Below are 23593 nucleotides of genomic sequence, written 5' to 3'. Positions count from 1 at the left end.
AGGGTAGGGGCAGAGGTCACTCAGACAGAACCGCAAGTTACATCCAGGCGTCCTACTCAGCAGTATTACTGAACTCTTAGAGGACATAACTGCCATAACTGTCACAACTGTCACAGTTGTCACAGCTGTCACAACTTTCATAACTGTCATAACTGTCATAAACTGTCAAACTGTCATAAATTGTCCTTCTGCTTCTGAACAGCAAAACAGAACTGAACGCAACTGAACCCCAGCTGCAACGAGCCCCATCTTTATCACATCAGAGCCTGGCATGGATTTGGAAGAGAAAACAACAGATTATACTGAACAGAAGGATAAAGAGGAGAGTCAGAAAGAAAAGGAGGTAAGGAATGATACAGGTGGAGAGGAGGCGGAGAGGACACCTCTTGAATGATCTTCTGCAGTTCCTTGTTCTCTCGCTCCAGCTGCCGAGACTTCTCCTCGTCGTTGTTGTTGGTGGACGAGCCAGTCTTCATGGTCTCCTGCTGCTCCGACTGCCACTCGCCTCGAGTGATCAACCTGCGCATCTATGGTACCACAGAGACTCACAGTCAACCTGCGTATCTATGGTACCACAGAGACTCACTGTCAACCTGCGCATCTATGGTACCACAGAGACTGTCGACACGCGCATCTATGGTACCACAGAGACTCACTGACAACCTGCGCATCTATGGTACCACAAAGACTATCAACATGCTCATCTATGGTACCACAGAGACTATCAACATGCACATCTATGGTACCACAGAGACTCAATGACAACCTGCGCATCTATGGTACCACAAAGTCTATCAACATGCTCATCTATGGTACCACAGAGACTCGCCGACAACCTGGGAATCTATGCTACCACAGAGACTCAATGACAACCTGCGCATCTATGGTACCACAAAGACTATCAACATGCTCATCTATGGTACCACAGAGACTCGTCGACAACCTGGGAATCTATGCTACTACAGAGACTCACTCTCAACCTGCGCATCTATGGTACCACAGAGACCATCAATATGCTTATCTATGGTACCACAGAGACTCGCCGTCAACCTGCGCATCTATGGTACCACAGAGACTCACAGTCAACCTGCACATCTATGGTACCACAGAGACAATCAACATGCTCATCTATGGTACCACAGAGACTCACTCTCAACCTGCGCATCTATGGTACCACAGAGACAATCAACATGCTCATCTATGGTACCATAGAGACTCACTCTCAACCTGCGCATCTATGGTACCACAGAGACAATCAACATGCTCATCTATGGTACCACAGAGACTCACTCTCAACCTGCGCATCTATGGTACCACAGAGACAATCAACATGCTCATCTATGGTACCACAGAGACTCACTCTCAACCTGCGCATCTATGGTACCACAGAGACCATCAACATGCTCATCTATGGTACCACAGAGACAATCAACATGCTCATCTATGGTACCACAGTTGTAGTATATAGAGTCAATGACCCATTGAGTTGTGTATCTATAGTACTGCAGAGCCTGGGGGAGGACCAACCTTGGGGGCGAAGAGCACCACCAGGGTGATATAGACGGAGAAGACGATGGCCAGGGAGGCGAAGGCAAAGGAGGCGTCCTGCTGGGAGGACAGGATCATGGTGACAGGAGCAGTGATCATACACAGGACCTGAGGGAGGGAGAGAGGGGGGAGAGGAGGGGGAGTTGGGGGAGAGAAATGAGAGGGAGGGGGGAGAAAGAGAAGTGGGGAAGAGTGAGAGATGGGGGAGTGGGGGAGAGAAGGGAGAGAGAGGGGGAGAGTTGGGGAGAGGGAGGGAGGGGGGAGAGAGAGAGAGTGGAGAGAGAAAGAGGGAGGGGGAGAGGGGGAGGGGGAGAGTGGGGGAGAGAGAAGAAGAGAGAGGGGAAGAGTGGGGAGAGAGAGAAAAACAGAATTTTAAAAACCATTTCTTAAAATATGAGTTCCATCATACATCCAAATCTTGGCAAAAACTATTTACATTAGAATAGTTTCTCGCAACTTCTCAGTTTTTCTTTTTAGCAAAAAGGAGAAACACAAAAAATATATAAAAACAAACAAAATTCACTTCACAAAGGCATTTAACGCCCAAAAGGAATACACAGAAATGGAGAGAGAGAGAGAGAGAGAGAGAGAGAGAGAGAGCCAGGGAGAGAGAGCAAGCCAGAGAAACAGCTCAGGTTTTGAGGCTCCCATCATTTGGATCAATACTGACACACACGCTCAGTTGTCAGTTTTCCAAAAATACTTCTAAGGGAAATTTGCAGCCCGCGGGGCGAGTGATTGATGTTTGGGTGGGTTGGGTGGGAACAGAGGCTCTATTCTCTCAGGGATACATCCCACAGAAGGGTAAAGAATCCGCCTCCCTGCAAATTTTATAATGACAAACATTATTACTGCCTCTGTCATGTCTGTGAACAGACCGACAACATCCATTCCGGTCATCTTCTCTCTTTTCTTTTCCCTCTTTCAAACTTGTAATAAACCTTTTTATTTCTAACCAAAAAGTGGAAAAAAAACAAGAACATGGTTATAAACTTCAGGAGAAAAGAGGGACACAATCCCTCCACTTCCAGCTCTAAGGATTCCAGCAAAGTTTTACAGTGAGAACTAAATTAGCGTCAAGTTTATTAAAGTTCTGCATGAACCTGAATGCTGCTCTGTGGGACTAGCTGAAACCATCTAACCTAACCTAAACGAGCATGCTTGTGGGACTGAAGCGTGAAACCCATCCCTAACCCTAACCCTAACCCTAAACGGGACAAGCTTGGGGAGAACGTGAAACCATCCTACTAACCTAACGAGCATGGCTTCAGGGACGAAGTGTGATCATCCTAACCTCCACCTAAACGGCATGCTTCGCAGCACTGAAGCGTGAAATACATCCTAACCTAACCTAACCTAAGGGAGCATAGCTTTGTAGCAGGCTGAGCAAACATCAACCTAACCTAACCTACCTACGAGCATGGCTGTGGGACTGAACTTAAACCATTCCTAACCTAACTAACCCTAGACAACTGAGCTGGCTTCTGTGGGACTGAAGCGTGAAACCCATCCCTAACCCTAACCCTAACCCTAAACGGGAGCATGGCTTCTGTGGGACTGAAGCGTGAAACCCATCCTGGGCCTTCCCTGAACGTTCCGGAAGCATTCTGCCTGGTGAAACACGACGGGGGTGTTTGGCTGTGGAACACGAAGGGGCTTCAGGGCGATGAAGAGGGCGATGAAGAGGCCGCGGAACTCGCAGGCGTGAATCACCGTGAGAAACGTGGGCCAGACAGGAAGCTCTGCCAGACAGCGCCGGATGGCCGATGGTGATCGATGGGGCGAGGCCGTTTCGGAGTCTCACCTCCGCAGATCGCCAAAGTCGCATATTTACAGCAGCACAGACACCGATCAACCAATATATCTATGGTACAGTAGCACTGAGACAAGCTGAGAATCCTTTATATCTATGGTGACATAAAGGGAAACTGATCAGCCTTTGTATGTATGTTGGCATGGAGACAAACTGATCAGCCTTTATATCTATGGTGGCACAGACAAACTGATCAGCCTTTATATCTATGGTGGCATAGACAAACTGATGATTCTCTATATTTATGGTGGCACAGACAAACTGATCAGCTTTTATATCTATGGTAGCACAGACAAACTGATCAGCTTTTATATCTATGGTAGCATAGACAAACTGATCTGTCTTTATATCTATGGTGGAAGAGTCAAATGAGTGCCGTCACAAATAGTTTGAAAAATAGTACTGATAATACTGTGTGTTTGTGGAAAAAGTGCAGGCTGGTGTTGCTATGGAACAGAGCTGCCTCTTTTCACCAAGAGTTTAAAGCCAGAATGCAGAAAAGAGAGAGGTGAAGAGAGAGACGGGGAGGAGAGGAGAGTGGGAGAAAAAGGGGAGAGAGAGAGGACAAAAGAGAGTAGTATGTGGGTCTCTTCAGCAGTACTACCCTAGATGGGACAAGAATGCAATAGAAACCCTGCATGCAGAATTCTACCAAAATATATTAAAGATACAAATCAAAGCGCCATCCAGTGCATGTGATTTTCAGTGGCAATAAATGTCCACGAAAGAGCACTAAAATTCTGGCTGCATCTTAATTCAAGTCCCTGTGAAACTATGCAATTTAAGGCACGTCAAACTCAAGTGCTCAGTTCAGAGAGAGAGGGAGAGAGAAGGAGAGATTGAGATAAGGAAAGGGGGAGTGAGAAGGAGAGAGAAAGAGGATATTCTCTCATTATTTTTATTATTGTTAATATCATTATTATTAGTAGTAGTAGTTGCAGCAGTAGTAGTATTATAGAGTTGTTTGTTGTTAAACAGTTAGATAGCAGTTGTTCAGTTCAATTTATGTTCATGTTTTAATGTACTTCTGTATTTCTATATGTACACTTTGGCAATATTTACTAATGTATTTCATGCCGTCAAGCATTTTTAATTAGAATTTGCAGTTGAGAGAGGGGGAGATTCCGAGTCACAGTTTACTTGAGGGCATCCGATGTCTTTTGGGCTCAAACTACACCCTCTCTCACACCTGAGCGAGGGCTTTACTGCATGATGCACACAGGACAGGAAAACATTACTCATGCTTCAGTTACAGTTAAAACAATATGGATAAACAATCAATTAATTACGTTTAATGCCCAGTGGTTTCTGCAATCTCAGGAATTACATTCTGGCACAGATATAACTCCAAACGTGTATATATTATATCGTTACCTCAGCATACTTCAAAACGCTGTGAGTAAGGCGGTCAAAGGTGATATGAGCAACAGGGACAGGCACGAATGACAGGGGGACCAAAAAGCCCCTCCCCCTCAGGATTCCCGAGCTCAGCGATCTTTCGCCCTGGTCCAGCTGGGCCACGGGGTCTGCTGGTCTCTGTTGCTATTCAGCACTTAAATGATAAATGAAAGCAGTCGATCACACAGTTAACCCACCTCTCCTGCTCTCTTGGGTCAGAATCGGTCGCTGATATTGAGGCGATAATAAAACCCAGCAGGACCAACAATGAAGATGCCCGCCCCCCTGCTGTAAAGTTTTTCCCCTCTCAGACAGGGGGCGCTGTACTGGGTACCCCCGCCCACATTTCTGTGCCCCCTTACCATAGTAAAACAGAAAATGTGCCGCGCTAGCCCGCTAGCATGCTAGCTAACGTCAGGCATGGCTCCGCTAGTCACAGGCCAGGGCTCTTTCCTCTGTCACTCGTCTGGATGATCCGGAATGAACCGGCTGTCTGAGACGGTCTGACTCATCGCAGCATGAGTCCGCCGACACGCTGCTCGCTGCAGTGACACACGGGGGGCGGGGGCGGGGCGGGGGGGGGTTTCACCTTTATCGGCAAACGACCCTCCATTTCAAAGGTTAATTGTAATCCGGTTCGCTCTCAGATAAGATCACCAGAGCCATTTATCTCAGTGACCGGACCGCCCCAGGTGCGTCTCCATCGTGGCCGCGCAATCCGGGCAAAGCAGACCCGTCTCTCAGACTCGTCTCTCAGACTCGTCTCTCAGACCCGTCTCTCAGACTCGTCTCTCAGACCTGTCTCTCAGACTCGTCTCTCAGACCTGTCTCTCAGACTCGTCTCTCAGACTCGTCTCTCAGACCTGTCTCTCAGACTCGTCTCTCAGACCTGTCTCTCAGACTCGTCTCTCAGACCTGTCTCTCAGACTCGTCTCTCAGACCTGTCTCTCGTCTCTCAGACCCGTCTCTCAGACTCGTCTCTCAGACCCGTCTCTCAGACTCGTCTCTCAGACCCGTCTCTCAGACCCGTCTCTCAGACCCGTCTCTCAGAGCCCGTCTCTCAGACCCGTCTCTCAGACTCGTCTCTCAGACCCGTCTCTCAGACTCGTCTCTCAGACCTGTCTCTCAGACTCGTCTCTCAGACCCGTCTCTCGTCTCTCAGACCTGTCTCTCATCTCTCAGACTCGTCTCTCAGAGCCGTCTCTCAGACTCGTCTCTCAGACCCGTCTCTCAGACCTGTCTCTCATCTCTCAGACTCGTCTCTCAGACCCGTCTCTCAGACTCGTCTCTCAGACTCGTCTCTCAGACCCGTCTCTCAGACTCGTCTCTCAGACTCGTCTCTCAGACCCGTCTCTCAGACCCGTCTCTCAGACCTGTCTCTCGTCTCTCAGACCCATCTCTCAGACCCGTCTCTCAGACCCGTCTCTCAGACTCGTCTCTCAGACTCGTCTCTCAGACCCGTCTCTCAGACTCGTCTCTCAGACCCGTCTCTCAGACCCGTCTCTCAGACCTGTCTCTCGTCTCTCAGACCCGTCTCTCAGACTCGTCTCTCAGAGCCCGTCCCGCCGTTCGGCCTGCGGAGGCTCGTCCCGGCCGCGGAGGTGCCGGTCGGTCGAATCGCCAGACCGGCAGGCTGAGGCACTCACCGAAACGTTGTAGATGGCCATCCCCACCGCCCGGTGATCGTTGATCTTCTCCGTGGAAACGGACTTGGTCTCATAGGCCAGGAATATGCCCAGCAGCAGCAGCAGGCCCTTGTAGCCATAGACCACCCCTGGGAGAGAGAGACAAACGCAAATATTCATTATGGGCATGCACACAGTAAAGCATAGCACTGCACATGCAATCAGATCAATAGTAACAATAATATTTACTTTAAAGATTTTCATATTTAATCATTTTATTTTTAATAACCAGCAATTCACACTCCCTAGCCCACAACCAGACAGACAGACAGGCAAGTACAGACAGGCAGACAGACAGAAAGGCAGACAGACAGATAGGCAGGCAGGCAGACAGGCAGACAGGCAGACAGGCAGACAGACAGACAGACAGACAGACAGACAGACAGGCAGGCAGACAGACAGACAGACAGACAGACAGACAGACAGACAGGCAGGCAGACAGACAGACAGACAGACAGACAGGCAGACAGGCAGACATGTGTCAACAGTCAGGAGTATGTTTGTTAGGATGTGTAAACATACTACTACTGAATACGCAATGGTTATATTTACTAGAATGTTACGCTGAGATTAAAAACCCCTTGAGAGTGAGAGCTTGCATACTGATATAGAAAAACCAAGAGAGAGAAAGAGAGCGAGAGAGCGAGACACAGACAGAGGAGGAGGAACAATGGGACAGGCTGGCAGGCGGGCAGACTGGCGAGCAGTGAGGTGGGCAGAGGCAGGCAAATCCCCCTGCTGGCACTCAGCACCAGAGCTGTTCATCCCTGCTCTATAGCAGTGGTTCCTGGAGATCTACTGTCCTGCAGGTTTACACTCTAACCATAACACTGCACACCTCATTCAACAGCTAGAGCAGGGCTGCCCAACCCTGCTCCTGGAGATCTACCATCCTGTAGGTTTACACTCTAACCATAACAAAGCACACCTCATTACACAGCTAGTAATGTTGTTTAGCTGCTAATAGGAGAGTCAAGTGTGCCAAATTAGGGCTGAAATGAAAACTGACAGGATAACAGATCTTCAGGGAGAGGGTTGGTTACCACTGCTCTATAGTAACCAGATGATCCACTGCATTATTCCCACATAGATTCTCTACAGTAACCAGATGCTGAGCTGCAGTATTCTCACACAGATTCTCTATAGTAACCAGATGCACAGCTGCAGAATTCCAACACTGATTCTCAATAGTAACCAGATGCTCAGCTGCAGTATTCCCACACAGAGTTTCTATAGTAACCAGATGCTCAGCTGCAGTATTCCCACACAGAGTTTCTATAGTAACCAGATGCTCAGCTGCAGTATTACCACACATATTTTCTATAGTACCCAGATGCTCAGCTGCAGCATTATTACAGATTTGCTACAGGCCAGATGGACAGACGGGCAGACAGAGAGGCAGGTGGAGGGCTGCTCTTACCTAGCCAGGTGTTCATCTTCTCTGAGCTGCAGTGCTCCAGGAGTGGCTGGATCAGGACGTCCAGGTCCCCCTTCGGTGCCTCTCTGGTGAACTTCTGCTCAGAGAGGGAGGGAGGGCCAGTCAGCTCAGCCTTACCAAATTACATTTATACATATACAACATTAAAACCTTACATACTGGATATACAACATTAAAACATTACATACTGTATATACAACATTACAACACATACAACATAATTACATTGCATATACACACACACACCTCTATGGTTATGTGCAGAGGATCCACAATCTGCCAGATCATGAGCGACAGGATGTCGATGCCAAGCAACACGCCGACAGTGGCATAGAGTTTCCATGGCTCCAGGTGCTGCTGGGATACAGGAGGACCAACCCATCAATCTCATTAACAGCAACACAATCCTCAGGTCTGTGTGCTGCAGAATGAGGTATTGATTTTCTTTTCTCTCTCTTTTTCCCTCCCTGTCTCTGACATCACTGGATTTGAGCTATGATTACCAAACACCAGAGAGGTATTGATTCCAGAACGAAGGGGAATGACAGTTGGTGAGTACCACATAGGGAAGAAAGAGCATCCAGCACTGCCCACAATACTCTGCGCTATCAGAATACATCATCGTCCCTTCAGCTCAGCACAACACATAATGCCATTATTTATTCACAGAAACCCTGCTTTTATTTTCAATTTACACACTATAACACCAGCTGAATGCTAACTGTAAGACATTAAAGAGGGGCAATTGCACACAGTTGCTACATTAAAAAAGCTGTATTACTCCCTCTAGATCAATTCACCCCCATTCACCCCCCCTTACCTTTCTCTTGTCTTTCTTCTCGTCCTTCTTGGTGAAGACGGTGTGAACCCACCAGATCTTTGTGAACATACTGCCGTAGGCCAGACTGAATCCAAGGCCCAGCAACCAGAGCCGAAACTAAACCAGAGAACAAAGAAAGATCAGCATCCACAGCCCAAACTAAACCACAGACCAGAGGAAGATCAGCATCCACAGCCCAAACTGAACCACAGACCAGAGGAAGATCAGCACCCACAGCCCAAACTAAACCACAGACCAGAGGAAGATCAGCATCCACAGCCCAAACTAAACCACAGACCAGAGGAAGATCAGCATCCACAGCCCAAACTGAACCACAGACCAGAGGAAGATCAGCACCCACAGCCCAAACTGAACCACAGACCAGAGGAAGATCAGCACCCACAGCCCAAACTAAACCACAGACCAGAGGAAGATCAGCATCCACAGCCCAAACTGAACCACAGACCAGAGGAAGATCAGCATCCACAGCCCAAACTAAACCACAGACCAGAGGAAGATCAGCACCCACAGCCCAAACTGAACCAGAGACCAGAGGAAGATCAGCATCCACAGCCCAAACTAAACCACAGACCAGAGGAAGATCAGCACCCACAGCCCAAACTGAACCAGAGACCAGAGGAAGATCAGCACCCACAGCCCAAACTAAACCACAGACCAGAGGAAGATCAGCATCCACAGCCCAAACTGAACCACAGACCAGAGGAAGATCAGCATCCACAGCCCAAACTAAACCACAGACCAGAGGAAGATCAGCACCCACAGCCCAAACTGAACCAGAGACCAGAGGAAGATCAGCACCCACAGCCCAAACTAAACCAGAGACCAGAGGAAGATCAGCATCCACAGCCCAAACTAAACCAGAGACCAGAGGAAGATCAGCACCCACAGCCCAAACTAAACCACAGACCAGAGGAAGATCAGCATCCACAGCCCAAACTGAACCAGAGACCAGAGGAAGATCAGCACCCACAGCCCAAACTGAACCACAGACCAGAGGAAAATCAGCACTCATTGAAAGGTTCAGCTGGGCAGAACTGACGGGCGAAAAAGAAGATTTTTGGGGGGACAGAGGGGTTTGAGACGGAGCAGATCGCGGAGCCCCCCCCCCCCCCCTTACCTGACAGACGACGGGAAACTGCGAGCGGCGCACGTGGAGACCATCGATGCCCAGCGGAAACACGGCTGCCAGGGCCAGCATACAGCCCACCGCCGTCATGTTATTCAGGTAGGGCTGAGAGTTCTGAATGTACCTGTATGTACACACACACACACACCACACACACATGTTATTCAGGTAAGGCTGAGAGTTCTGAATGTACCTGTATGCACACACACACACACACACACACACGCATGTTATTCAGGTAGGGCTGAGAGTTCTGAATGTACCTGTATGTACACACACACACACACACACACACACACGCATGTTATTCAGGTAGGGCTGAGAGTTCTGAATGTACCTGTATGCTCACACACACACACACACACACACATGCATGTTATTCAGGTAAGGCTGAGAGTTCTGAATGTACCTGTATGTACACACACACACACACCACACACACATGTTATTCAGGTAAGGCTGAGAGTTCTGAATGTACCTGTATGTACACACACACACCACACACACACACACCACACACACATGTTATTCAGGTAGGGCTGAGAGTTCTGAATGTACCTGTATGCACACACACACACACACACACACGCATGTTATTCAGGTAAGGCTGAGAGTTCTGAATGTACCTGTATGTACACACACACACACACCAGACACACATGTTATTCAGGTAAGGCTGAGAGTTCTGAATGTACCTGTATGTACACACACACACACACACACACACACCACACACACATGTTATTCAGGTAGGGCTGAGAGTTCTGAATGTGCCTGTATGTACACACACACACACACACACGTTATTCAGGTAGGGCTGAGAGTTCTGAATGTACCTGTATGTACACACACATACACACACACGTTATTCAGGTAGGGCTGAGAGTTCTGAATGTACCTGTATGTACACACACACACACACACACACACACACACATAAACACACATACACACAGTACATACAGATTCTAAACCTTCTTACTGTGAGGCAACAGTGCTATCTACCATGGTTGATTGGCTGGTAGATTGGATTATTGGCTGGTTGATTGATTGGGTAGTTGGTTGGTTGATTGGCTGATTGATTGATTGATTGATTGATTGATTGATCAGGTAGTTGGTTGGTTGATTGGTTTGTTGTAGGTTGATGGGTGGTAGGTTAATTGGCTGGCAGACTGGCTTATTTGTTGGTTTGGGGTTGGTGGGTGGTTGGGTTGATTGGTTTGTTGGTTGATTGGTTGATTTGGGTTGGTGGGTGAATGGTTGATTGGCTGGTAGATTGGGTTATTGGTTGGTTGACAGTTTGTTTGATTGGTTGGTTAGGGGTTGGTGGGTGGTTGACAGGTTGTTTGATTAGTTGATTAGGGTTGGTGGGTGGTTGGTTGATTGGTTGGTAGATTGATTTATTGTTTGTTTGATTGGTTGGTAGATGGTTGGTTTGGGGTTGGTAGGTGGTTGGTTGATTGGTTGGTAGATTGGTTTATTGGTTGTTTGATTGGTTGGTTTGTGGCTGGCGTACATGGTACATACCTAATATTACTGTTGTAGATATTGAATGTGAGGCACAGGACGCCCAGGAGAATTCCAAGGCCAGCGAAGACCGACACAGAGACAAAAAGCTTCTGAGACAGGAAGCGGAACTCCTCAATGACCACCGTCTGGTCAGCTGGGGGACCAGGACCTGGGGGTTAGGGGAGGGGGGGGGGACAGGCGCATGAGAGAGAGGGGGAAAGGGGGAAGGGGGAGAGGGAGAGAGGGGTGGGGGGGAGGACAGGCAAGGGAGAGAGAGAGGGGGAAAGGGGAAAGGGGGAGACAGAGGAGGAAGAAGGGGGATTAGAGAGAGAGGGAGGGGGAGAGAAATAGAGAGAGGGGGGACAGAGATGGAGAGAGGGGCATGAGAAAGAAAGAGAGGGGGGAAGGTGGGAGAGGGGAGAGAGAGGGGAGGGGGGAAGGAGAGAGAGGAGGGAGGGAGAGAGGGAGAGAAAGATTAACTACCACATTCACATCTTAGTCCAGAATGCACCAAATTGCATTTGAGCTCAAAGCCAAACCAGAGTATCAGTTACATAGCAGAGACACTGTTCCCACAAATTATGGGCTGAAATGGGGGGGGTGGGTGGGTAAGATGGCACATTAACACTGCACTGAGAGGGGGTTAATACAGTATATACACACTGACTGACTGCACACTACAGCACATTAACACTGCACTGAGAGGGTTAATGCAGTATATACACACTGCACACTACAGTACATTAACACTGCACTGAGAGAGAGGGTTAATGCAGTACATTAACACTGCACTGAGAGAGAGGGTTAATGCAGTATATACACACTGACTGACTGCACACTACAGTACATTAACACTGCACTGAGAGAGAGGGTTAATACAGTATATATACACTGACTGACTGCACACTACAGTACATTAACACTGCACTGAGAGAGAGGGTTAATACAGTACATACACACTGCACTGAGAGAGGGTTAATGCAGTACATACACACTGCACACTACAGTACATTAACACTGCACTGAGAGAGAGGGTTAATGCAGTATATACACACTGCACACTACAGTACATAAACACTGCACTGAGAGAGAGGGTTAATGCAGTATATACACACTGCACACTACAGTACATTAACACTGCACTGAGAGAGAGGGTTAATGCAGTATATACACACTGCACTGAGAGAGATGGTTAATGCAGTATATACACACTGACTGCACACTACAGTACATTAACACTGCACTGAGAGAGAGGGTTAATGCAGTATATACACACTGCACTGAGAGAGAGGGTTAATGCAGTATATACACACTGCACTGAGAGAGAGGGTTAATGCAGTATATACACACTGCACTGAGAGAGGGTTAATGCAGTATATACACACTGCACTGAGAGAGAGGTAGAGAACCGGAACCCTATATTAGCCAAGCTGAGTGCTAGAATGCACTCAATTTAAAAGTGAGAGAGAGAGGGAAGAGAGGGGGAGGGAAAGAGAGAGGGGGAGGTGGTATTAGTTATAATACCCTGAATTATTCCTCTGTCACTTCAAGGTAGAAAGAACGAGAGAGTGAGTGAGAGACAGCGACAGAGATTCTAACGCAGCAGTTATAGCAGTGAGCAACATGAGAGATTTAATGCTCAGAAAATGGGGTTCCCCACTGAATATACACACAACATACTCCACCAGTCACGCTACTTTCTACATACTAGAGCAATCAATCTAAATTTTACACACTACATTCTACATACTACAGAAACCAATCTAAATCTTACACACTACATTCTACATACTACTGCAACCAATCTAAATCTTACACACTACATTCTACATACTACAGCAACCAATCTAAATCTTACACACTACATTCTACATACTACAGCGACCAATCTAAATCTTAGGCACTACATTCTACATACTACAGCGACCAATCTAAATCTTAGGCACTACATTCTACATACTACAGCGACCAATCTAAATCTTACGTACTACATTCTACATACTACAGCGACCAATCTAAATCTTACGCACTACATTCTACATACTACAGCAACTAATCTTCATCTTATGCACTACATTCTACATACTACAGCAACCAATCTACATCTTATGCACTACATTCTACATACTACAGCAACCAATCTACATTTATGCACTACATTCTACATACTGCAGCAACCAATCTACATCTTACACACTACACTCTACATACTGCAGCAACCAATCTACATCTTAAACACTACACTCTACATACTACAGCAACCAATCTACATTTTATGCACTACATTCTACATACTACAGCAAACAATCTACATCTTACGCACTACATGCTATAATCCACACTATACACTGTTATGTATATTTTACCACGTTGTCCTCTTTTTGAAATATGCACACGGTTCCGTCGGCAGTTAAAAAAGATAATTCAGCTTCCTCCACTTTGCCAGGCATGATGGGACACGTTACCTAAGCAGTGTTTTCACACTTCCTGTACCCATCTAAGGCTGGTGCATCTTTGCGCACATCACCATCTGTGTCTGTATTTCAGCGATGCACAGAGAGATCTCTAACAGTAAGAAAGCCTGCCCTCTTAGCAGAGAGATCTCTAACAGTAAGAAAGCCTGCCCTCTTAGCAGAGAGATCTCTAACAGTAAGAAAGCCTGCCCTCTTAGCAGAGAGATCTCTAACAGTAAGAAAGCCTGCCCTCTTAGCAGAGAGATCTCTACAGTAAGAAAGCCTGCCCTCTTAGCAGAGAGATCTCTAACAGTAAGAAAGCCTGCCCTCTTAGCAGAGAGATCTCTAACAGTAAGAAAGCCTGCCCTCTTAGCAAAGAGATCTCTAACAGTAAGAAAGCCCTCTTAGTAGAGAGATCTCTAACAGTAAGAAAGCCTGCCCTCTTAGCACAGAGATCTCTAACAGTAAGAAAGCCCTCTTAGCAGACAGATCTCTAACAGAAAGAAAGCCCTCTTAGCACAGAGATCTCTAACAGTAAGAAAGCCTGCCCTCTTAGCACAGAGATCTCTAACAGTAAGAAAGCCTGCCCTCTTAGCAGAGAGATCTCTAACAGTAAGAAAGCCCTCTTAGCAGAGAGATCTCTAACAGTAAGAAAGCCTGCCCTCTTAGCAGAGAGATCTCTAACAGTAAGAAAGCCTGCCCTCTTAGCAGAGAGATCTCTAACAGTAAGAAAGCCCTCTTAGCACAGAGATCTCTAACAGTAAGAAAGCCTGCCCTCTTAGCAGAGAGATCTCTAACAGTAAGAAAGCCTGCCCTCTTAGCAGAGAGATCTCTAACAGTAAGAAAGCCCTCTTAGCAGAGAGATCTCTAACAGTAAGAAAGCCTGCCCTCTTAGCAGAGAGATCTCTAACAGTAAGAAAGCCTGACCTCTTAGCAGGCTGTTCCAATCCAGACCAACGCCCGGTTACTATGCCAACATGCCTTCACTTTGGTTGTTCTGTGTGTTTCATGATCAATTATTTTTAACAGCTGCATTTTTAAACCAATATTTCACCCAGATTTTATTTTGTCTTGTGAGTATGTGCCTGTGTGTGCGTATCCATGCACATACAGCCTTACATCTGTGTTTGCATGCTTGTGTGTGTGTGTGCACATGTGTATGTGTGTGTGTCTTGTAGTTGTTCCAATGACCTTTGGTATGCACTTATTGGTCACTCTGGATAAAAGCATCTGCCAAATAAATGTAATGTAATGCGTGTGTGTACGTGAGTGCATTTTTGTGTATGTGTATGTATGTGTGTGTGCGTGTGTTTGTGTGTGTGGTGTGTGTGTGATGTGTGTGTGTGTGCTTGTGTATGTTTGTGTGTGTGTGTGTGTGTGCATGTGTATGTTTTTGTGTGTGTGTGTGTCTGTGTGTGTGTGTGCATGTTTGTGTGTATGTGTGTGTGTGTGTGTGTGTGCATGTGTATGTTTGTGTGTGTGTGTGTGTGTGTGTGTGTGCATGTGTATGTTTGTGTGTGTGTGTGTGTGTGATGTTGTGTGTGTGTGTGTGTGTGTGTGTGGTGTGCATGTGTATGTTTGTGTGTGTGTGTGTGTGTGGTGTGTGGTGTGCATGTGTGTGTATATGTATGTGTGTGTGTGTGGTGTGTGGTGTGTGTGTGTGTGTATGTAGTGTGTGGTGTGTGTGTGTGGTGTGTGTGGTGTGTGTGTGTGTGTGTGTGTGTGTGATGTGTATGTGTGTGTGTGATGTGTGTGTGTGTGTGTTGTGTGTGTGTGTGTGTGGGGTGTGATGTTGTGTGTGTGTGTGTGTGTGTGTGATGTGTGTTGTGTGTGGTGTGTGGTGTGTGTGTGTGTTGTGTGTGTGGGTGTGTGTGTGTGTGTGTGTGTGTGATGTGTGTGTGTGTGTGTGTGTGTGTGTGTGTGTGTGTGTGTGTGTGTGGTGTGTGTGTTGTGTGTGTTGTTGTGTGTGTGTGTGGTTGTGTGTGTGTGTGTTTTGTGTGTGTGTGTGTGTGTGTGTGGTGTGTGTGTGTGTGTGTGTGTGTGTGTGTGTGGTGTGTGTGTGTGTGTGTGTGTGTGTGTGTGTGTGTGTGTGTGTGTGTGTGTGTGTGTGTGTGGTGTGTGGGTGTGTGTGTGTTGTGTGTGGTGTGTGTGTGTGGTTGTGGTGTGTGTGTGTGGTGTGTGTGTGTGTGTGTGTGTGGTGTTGTGTGTGTGTGTGTGTGGTGGTGTGTTGTGTGTGTGTGTGTGTGTGTGGTGTGTGTGTGTGTGTGTGTGATGTGTGTGTGTGTGTGTGTGTGTGTGAGTGTGAGTGTGTGTGTGTGCATTAGCTGTGCTTTAAAAGCCTCTTTCTGCCCTTGATGGAGCAATCAGGACGGGGGTGTTACTATGGAGACCATGCTCCATAACAGTTGCCATGGTGATGGCGGGGGGGGGGGGGGGGCGGGGAGGGACGAGGGAGACGGGACAGAGCACCATGTGCCAGTTGTTGATGTCACCCAGGGCGCAGAGCAACAGAAGGGGGTCAGTTTGGATAAAAACAGAGAATGAAGGTTCAAGCTGTGCTTCTGAAGAGAAATCAAACAAACAAAAACAGGAGCTGGCAATTTTGATTAATTTGCAGGTACAGGTGTGGGATTATAAACTGGCTGTTAGGGGTCAGCTGATCAAACCCAGGTGCTGGTGTGGGATGTTGACTGGCTGTTGGGTCAGTGATCAACCCGGTGCTGGTGTGTGATTTAACTGGCTGTTAGGGTCAGCTGTCAAACCCAGTCTTGTGATTTAACTGGCGTTGGGGTCAGCATGATCAACCGGTGCTGGTGTGGGATTATACTGGCGTAGGGTCAGCTGATCCATAACACCAGTGCTGGTGTGGGTTATAAACTGGCTGTTGGGGGGGTGCAGGCTGAGGAGACGGACAGACCCATGCGCCGTGTTGATGATCACCAGGCCTGGCAAAGAGGGGGTCAGTTGGATAAACAGAGAATAAGGTTCAAGCTGTGCTTCGAAGAGAATAACAACAAAACAGGATGTGGTCAATTTGATTAATTTGCAGGTACAGGTGTGGGATTATAAACTGGCTGTTAGGGGTCAGCTGATCAAACCCAGGTGCTGGTGTTTAACGCTCTGTTACTCTGATTGGAGGGGCAGCTGCTGCCCGTCCGCACCGCCGGAGGTAGGACCGCGTTCACGTTCGGCTTCACCGGGTCTTTTTCAGGTCTGTTGCACCTCATTTCGTGACCTTTACGCCACAGAGAGACCGCCTGGGTCACATGGATGGGGGCCGGGTCGGGGGGGGGTTTGGTTGGTGACGGACCCAGGCCGGCCACTCCATGGCCTGATGACGCGCTCAAGCATGCAGCCACGTGTCAAGCGCCTAAACTGCTGCTGCAGATACTAGGGGTCAGACTGACCCTTTCCTGTGACTTTCAGTCCAACAGGAAGGATGCCATTAAAGTGGAAGTAATGCATGCTGGGAATTGTAGTGCACGTAGAGAGTTAAGAGAGCAGCCGCTTCAGAAGGTATGATGAGTCGCGGTACTTGCACTCGGACCACAGCAGCCACAGATTCACGGGCTTCTTTTAAATCCAAATTTAAACCTGAATGGGAAAACAAAAGCTTCTCTGGAAAGGCTTGACATGCACTCAACAAAAAACAAAAAACAAAAAACAAAAAAAAGAGCAGGGAAGCGAAGCGAAGAGGACACGCGTGCGACAGGGACATTTAGAGGGACGCGTGAGCCCCAGGGGAGGATCCGCTGGGTCATTACGATGCGCGGAGGCGCTCCTGCAATGCATTCTGGGTTTATATCCACAGCTCAGTTACCATGGAGATCCTGAGCAGAGAGGACATTTAATAAGGTGAAAATTCCAGCGAAACAAAAGCGTTGTTTCAAGAAATGGCAGATTTGGAAACGATAATGAAAGGATGTAACAACATAACACGCCTAACAAAAGCAAAGCCAAATCGGCTTTGGGATGGAGGCAACTGGCTCGAGAAAGTTCTTTTCTTGTTTTGTATTTTTATTTTTCCTTTTTGTGGTTTGGCTGTTTATACTGATTTCATAAACAAATTCAAAGAGGAATGTTTAAAAATTGATTAAATACCAGATAATAGAAAGAAAGAGAGAGAGAGAGAGAGAGAGAGAGAGGGAGAGAGTGAGAGAAGGAGAGAGGGGGAGGAAGAGGGAGAGAAAGAGAGGGAGAGATAGGGAGGGAGATTGAGAGAGGGAGAGGGGGAGAGAGGGAGAGGTTGACACAGGCTGGTTTACCTATCCATTTGTCATTGCCGAACCAGGACAGGTTCCCCTTGGTGCTGTCATAGTAACCAATCTTCTTATAGCTTCCCCCTGCATAGAGCATCAGAAGAACAGAGTTACCCTGCTGAACACACACACACATATACACACACACACCCACACACACACACACACACACACATACACACACACACACACACATACACAGTATGCACCTACACACACACACACACACTCACACACACACACACACCACGACACATACACACAACCACACTCACACCACACACCACACACCACACACACCACACACACACACACACATACACACATACACACCACACACATACACACACACACACACACACACACACACACACACCACACACACCACACACACACCACACACACCACACACCACACACACACACACACACACACCACACACACACACACATCACACACACACACACACACACACACACACACACACATACATACACACACACACACACACAAACACATGCACACAAACACACACTCACACACATACACACACGACTCACTCACTCACGAACACATGCACACACTCACACACATACACACACTCACAAAAACATGCACACAAACACACACTCACACACATACACATATCACTCACTCACTCACTCACTCACTCACTCACTCACACACACTCACCCAACCTTACAGTACTATGAGCCCACTTTCCAGAGATGTAATTTTCTAATGAGTGAAGTCAGTTACTTATTCTGCCGAATCATGAGCTTGTGTTGGCGGGGCGGGGCCTCTGACTGACCAATAAGAGCTCAGCCCAACAATGGACCTACAGCACAGTGCTGTCGAAAATGTTAGTTTGTGGTTCTGACAGGAAAATGTCGTACAAACTGTGACCTCCATTTCCAAATGATCCTCGAAGTGAGGATCAGCTTTCTGCAGGAAGTGATCAGCTGCATTTGTCTGATGAAGATCCACAAATGACTCAAACCTAAACTAATACTTGGTGCTCATAACTGAGCTTCACTGGGGACCAAACAGCATGTGCAGACTTGCCCTTCTGAGAAGAAGAATCCTTAAATGACAAAGATTAAATAACAAGTATGAGAGTAAATAATGTGGGTTACATCATCAGCACGATTATGAAAGAGGAAGTTGTTATTTTGATGTCTTGGGTAAGTGACTTATTACGGGTTTTTTTATCGCTGTTCTGTGTGGTTTGGGTTTAAACAGGGATGCGGAACAGTATCGCTGTTCTGTGTGGTTTGGGTATAAACAGGGATGCGGAACAGATACGGCTCCTGTCTAATTTCACTAAACGCGCCCAGATTATGCAAACAGGCCTTTGACTGCACTGCACTGCCTCAGAACGCTGGTTCAGCCGGAATAACAGGAGCATCCTGGGTATTAACAGGGGCATCCTGGGTATTAACAGGCCGACCCTGTTCGAACCGCAGCAGCGCGATTCATTACGCTTCACACGTCCACAAACACGCTGTGTGCTCTTCTGCGGCGTGGGAGTTCGGTCCTATATGTCTAAAATACATTAAAGAATGTAAAACTCAGCTTTCCGCTCCATAAGCAAATCCCCCCTCCCCCCCCAGGTCGCTGGATCGGGTGCGTCCCCCCCCCCCCCAGGTCGCTGGATCAGGTGCGTTAGCGTTTCTGCTCGCCTCTCGCAGCTGAGGCACGTCCCGCGCGCTCTTCCAAAAATAAAATACAGTGAAAAAAAAAGAAAGAACGAGAACGCTGTTGCAGCCAATAAGGACGCGGGAAACAGCCCCCCCTCTCCCCTCTCCCCCCCCCCCCCCAGGGGATCGGCCGTACGGAGCGAGCGGACGGCGCGAGCGAACGCGGCGGAGCTAGCGCACTGAAGCGCAGGACGGGTGTCAGCGCTCCGACACACAGGGAGAGGAACAGGCGCAGAGAATTTAGAGGGCTTTACATAAGAGGAGAACGGAACAGAATGAGCTTCTTCTCAAAATGTGTCTCTGGCTTCACCCCATGCACCAATTTTACATCACCCACACACGCAGACAGTCTGTCACACACACACACACACACACTCTCTCACTCACACACACACGGACACACACACACACACTTACTCTCTCACTCACACACACACACACACACAGACACTTACTCTCTCACTCACACACACACGGACACAAACTCTATCGTGCACACACAGATACTGCAGTATGTCTGAATGAAGGGATGGATTGTGGAGTGCTAGAGAGAAGAGGGGTGACATGACAGGATGGATAGAAGCTGGGGGAGGGGAGGGGAGGAGGGGGGTACCTTGTAGTTGCTCGATAAGCGTCCAGGCCATCCTCGAACCCTGGGCATCAAAAACTACATGACCCTAGCAGAGGGAGAAGGCAGAGAGAGCATTTACAGCACTACCTTTACAGCTAGCTTTACAGAACACACTGATTTACAGCTAGCTTTACAGAACACACTGATTTACTGCTACCTTACAGAATACACTGATTTACGGTGTTACCTTACAGAATACACTGATTTACTGTGCTACCTTACAGAACACACTGATTTACTGTGATACCTTACAGAATACACTGATTTACTGTGCTACCTTACAGAACACACTGATTTACTGTTACCTTACAGAACACACTGATTTACTGTGATACCTTACAGAATACACTGATTTACTGTGATACTTTACAGAACACACTGATTTACTCTGCTACCTTACAGAATACACTGATTTACTGCTACCTTACAGAATACACTGATTTACTGTGATACCTTACAGGATACACTTATTTACTCTGCTACCTTACAAAATACACTGATTTACTGTGATACCTTACAGGATACACTGATTTACTCTGCTACCTTACAGAATACATTGATTTACTGTGATACCTTACAGAATACACTGATTTACTACCTTACAGAATACACTGATTTACTGTGCTACCTTACAGAATACACTGATTTACTACCTTACAGGATACACTGATTTACTCTGCTACCTTACAGAACACACTGATTTACTGTGTTACCTTTCAGAATACACTGATTTACTGTGCTACCTTTCAGAATACACTGATTTACTGTGCTACCTTACAGAATACACTGATTTACTGCTACCTTACAGGATACACTGATTTACTGTGTTACCTTTCAGAATACACTGATTTACTGTGATACCTTACAGGATACACTGATTTACTGTGCTACCTTACAGAATACACTGATTTACTGCTACCTTACAGAATACACTGATTTACTGTGCTACCTTTCAGAACACACTGATTTACTGTGTTACCTTACAGAACACACTGATTTACTGTGATACCTTACAGGATACACTGATTTACTGTGCTACCTTTCAGAACACACTGATTTACTGTGATACCTTACAGAATACACTGATTTACTGTGCTACCTTACAGAACACACTGATTTACTGTTACCTTACAGAACACACTGATTTACTGTGCTACCTTTCAGAACACACTGATTTACTGTGCTACCTTACACAATACACCGATTTACTGCTACCTTACAGAATACACTGATTTACTGTGTTACCTTATAGAATACACTGATTTACTGTGCTACCTTACAGAATACACTGATTTACTGTGCTACCTTACACAATACACTGATTTACTGTGATACCTAACTCAACACACCGATTTATACCTCCCTCTTTCCTTCCCTCTCTCTCTCCCTCTCTACCCCCTCACTTCCTCCCTCCCTTTTTACCCCCTCACTTCCTCCCTCCCTTTTTACCCCCTCACTTCCTCCCTCCCTCTCTCCCTCCCTCCTCCCCCTCTCCCTCCTCTCTCTCCCTCTCTCCCCCTCTCTCCCCCTCCTCCCTCCTCCCCTCCACTCTCCCTCCCTCCTCCCCTCCACTCTCCCTCCCTCTCTCCCCCTCTCCCTCCCTTCCCCCCTCCCTCCTCCCCCTCTCCCTCCCTCCCTCCCTCCCTCACTCACAGACACCCCTTCGAAGGAGCTGGTGTTCAGTGCGCGGTAGATCTCTGCGGTGATGTCGCGGTTGTTGTAGTTGAAGTCCTCCAGCCGCCGGCCGCGGGCCCTCAGGGGCCCCACGGTCTTGTTGAGGGCCAAAGCCAGCGCCCAAACGGCGTCGTAGGCCAGCGGGGCCTCCTGGAAGCCCCCCGTTTCCTCCGGGTTCTTCCCCCCCAGGCGGGACATCAGCTGGACCAGGAACTCCTGCGAGGTCTGGGGAGGGAGGAGCCAGAAAAAAACCACCAATCACCATCTCCCGTTGAAAACAGGAAGCCGTGGAAAAGAAATAAAAAGGTGGGGCTTCATTAGTCCCATAAACGACTGATCTCTCATCAATGACTGAGAAGCAGAGGCCAATAGAACGGCATAAAATTGCAGATCAACTGTTAAATTTTAAAACGGGCCAATCGCTTTCTGCATTCCATTTATGAGTGGATGTGTGTGTGAGTGAGACGTACTGCAGATGACTCTAAGGGGAGTGAGCGGATTCAGTGACACACATTATCACCCTGGTGTCCCACAGGGGTGTTCAGCTACACACCCCCCACAGTAAGGAGTTAAAACAGGGGTGTTCAGCTACACACCCCCCACAGTAAGGAGTTAAAACAGGGGTGTTCAGCTACACACCCCCCACAGTAAGGAGTTAAAACAGGGGTGTTCAGCTACACACCCCCCACAGTAAGGAGTTAAAACAGGGGTGTTCAGCTACACACCCCCCACAGTAAGGAGCAGAGACTGTAAAAAATATGGACAAAGCTACTGTGACGTCACCCATTGACTCTCCGTGGGTCTCTAAAACACGTTTTGAAACTCAATGGCGGGTGCGGCCATTTTCTCGATTTGGAGCCAAAACCATAGAGTTAAGCGGTCTTGTGATTTTTACTATTTGATTGACAGTCCGGTGCGGAAAAGCCCCTCAACCTGAACGAGGCTAGCTGACTGTCTGCCGTTATGTTTTAAAATATATTATCAGATGTTTACGGAGTTTAATTTCCATCCGTGACTGTACTGTGTCATGTAATCACGTTATATGTATGACATTAAAAATACAATTAGGCTATGTTCTGTTATCTTCAATGTATGTTTCTCAGCAAAACGAATATGCTTAGCTAGCATATCAGCTTGCCAGTGAGCTAGGTAGGCTGTCCGTGGTTAGCTCACGCGTTAGCAATATGAACCACAGGGGAAGAACATTGACTACACTGATGGTCAATCAATCGGAGATGTGTAGGCTACTGGTGATTTGACTAGGCAAATTTTCGTATAACTGTCTGGTAGATCTGCTGTTAACCGAGCAAGTTATCGTCGTAGGTTTTCGCCAGTCAGATAATGAGCCTGCTACTACTAGCTACTCCATCGCCGTTTGTGGTGTTCACTTGCTGGGTGACGCTAGCTGACCGATCGTTCGCAAATCACTTTCTGCCGAACAAAAATTAACACTCAGCGGTGATTAACAAATCTACCAAGTATTTTAATAACTGATCTGCAGGCGTGTAAATATGACAA

The 23593-nt window shown here is 47.4% G+C and overlaps 1 protein-coding gene across 2 annotated transcripts in view; it reads right to left on the bottom strand.

Annotated features, from left to right (window-relative positions):
- Window positions 1-23593, bottom strand: part of gabbr1b (gamma-aminobutyric acid (GABA) B receptor, 1b) — a 62698-nt gene that overhangs the window by 2913 nt on the left and 36192 nt on the right. Inside the window, exons 13-23 of one of the 2 annotated variants that reach the window (XM_064349222.1) lie at window positions 22055-22300; window positions 20384-20447; window positions 18077-18154; window positions 11377-11527; window positions 9841-9973; window positions 8703-8819; window positions 8129-8239; window positions 7865-7958; window positions 6406-6533; window positions 1528-1656; window positions 384-527 (exon numbers count right to left, since the gene is read on the bottom strand). In XM_064349222.1, coding sequence (XP_064205292.1) covers window positions 384-527; window positions 1528-1656; window positions 6406-6533; window positions 7865-7958; window positions 8129-8239; window positions 8703-8819; window positions 9841-9973; window positions 11377-11527; window positions 18077-18154; window positions 20384-20447; window positions 22055-22300 — 1395 coding nt within the window. The remainder of the gene's footprint in view (window positions 1-383; window positions 528-1527; window positions 1657-6405; window positions 6534-7864; window positions 7959-8128; window positions 8240-8702; window positions 8820-9840; window positions 9974-11376; window positions 11528-18076; window positions 18155-20383; window positions 20448-22054; window positions 22301-23593) is intronic. The other variant, XM_064349223.1, reaches the window with a different exon arrangement.

The sequence above is a fragment of the Anguilla rostrata genome, chromosome 8 (assembly GCF_018555375.3).
Source record: "Anguilla rostrata isolate EN2019 chromosome 8, ASM1855537v3, whole genome shotgun sequence".
Taxonomy (NCBI): domain Eukaryota; kingdom Metazoa; phylum Chordata; class Actinopteri; order Anguilliformes; family Anguillidae; genus Anguilla; species Anguilla rostrata.
Note: the sequence above shows the minus strand (reverse complement) of the source record. Positions and strands in the feature narration are given on the sequence as shown.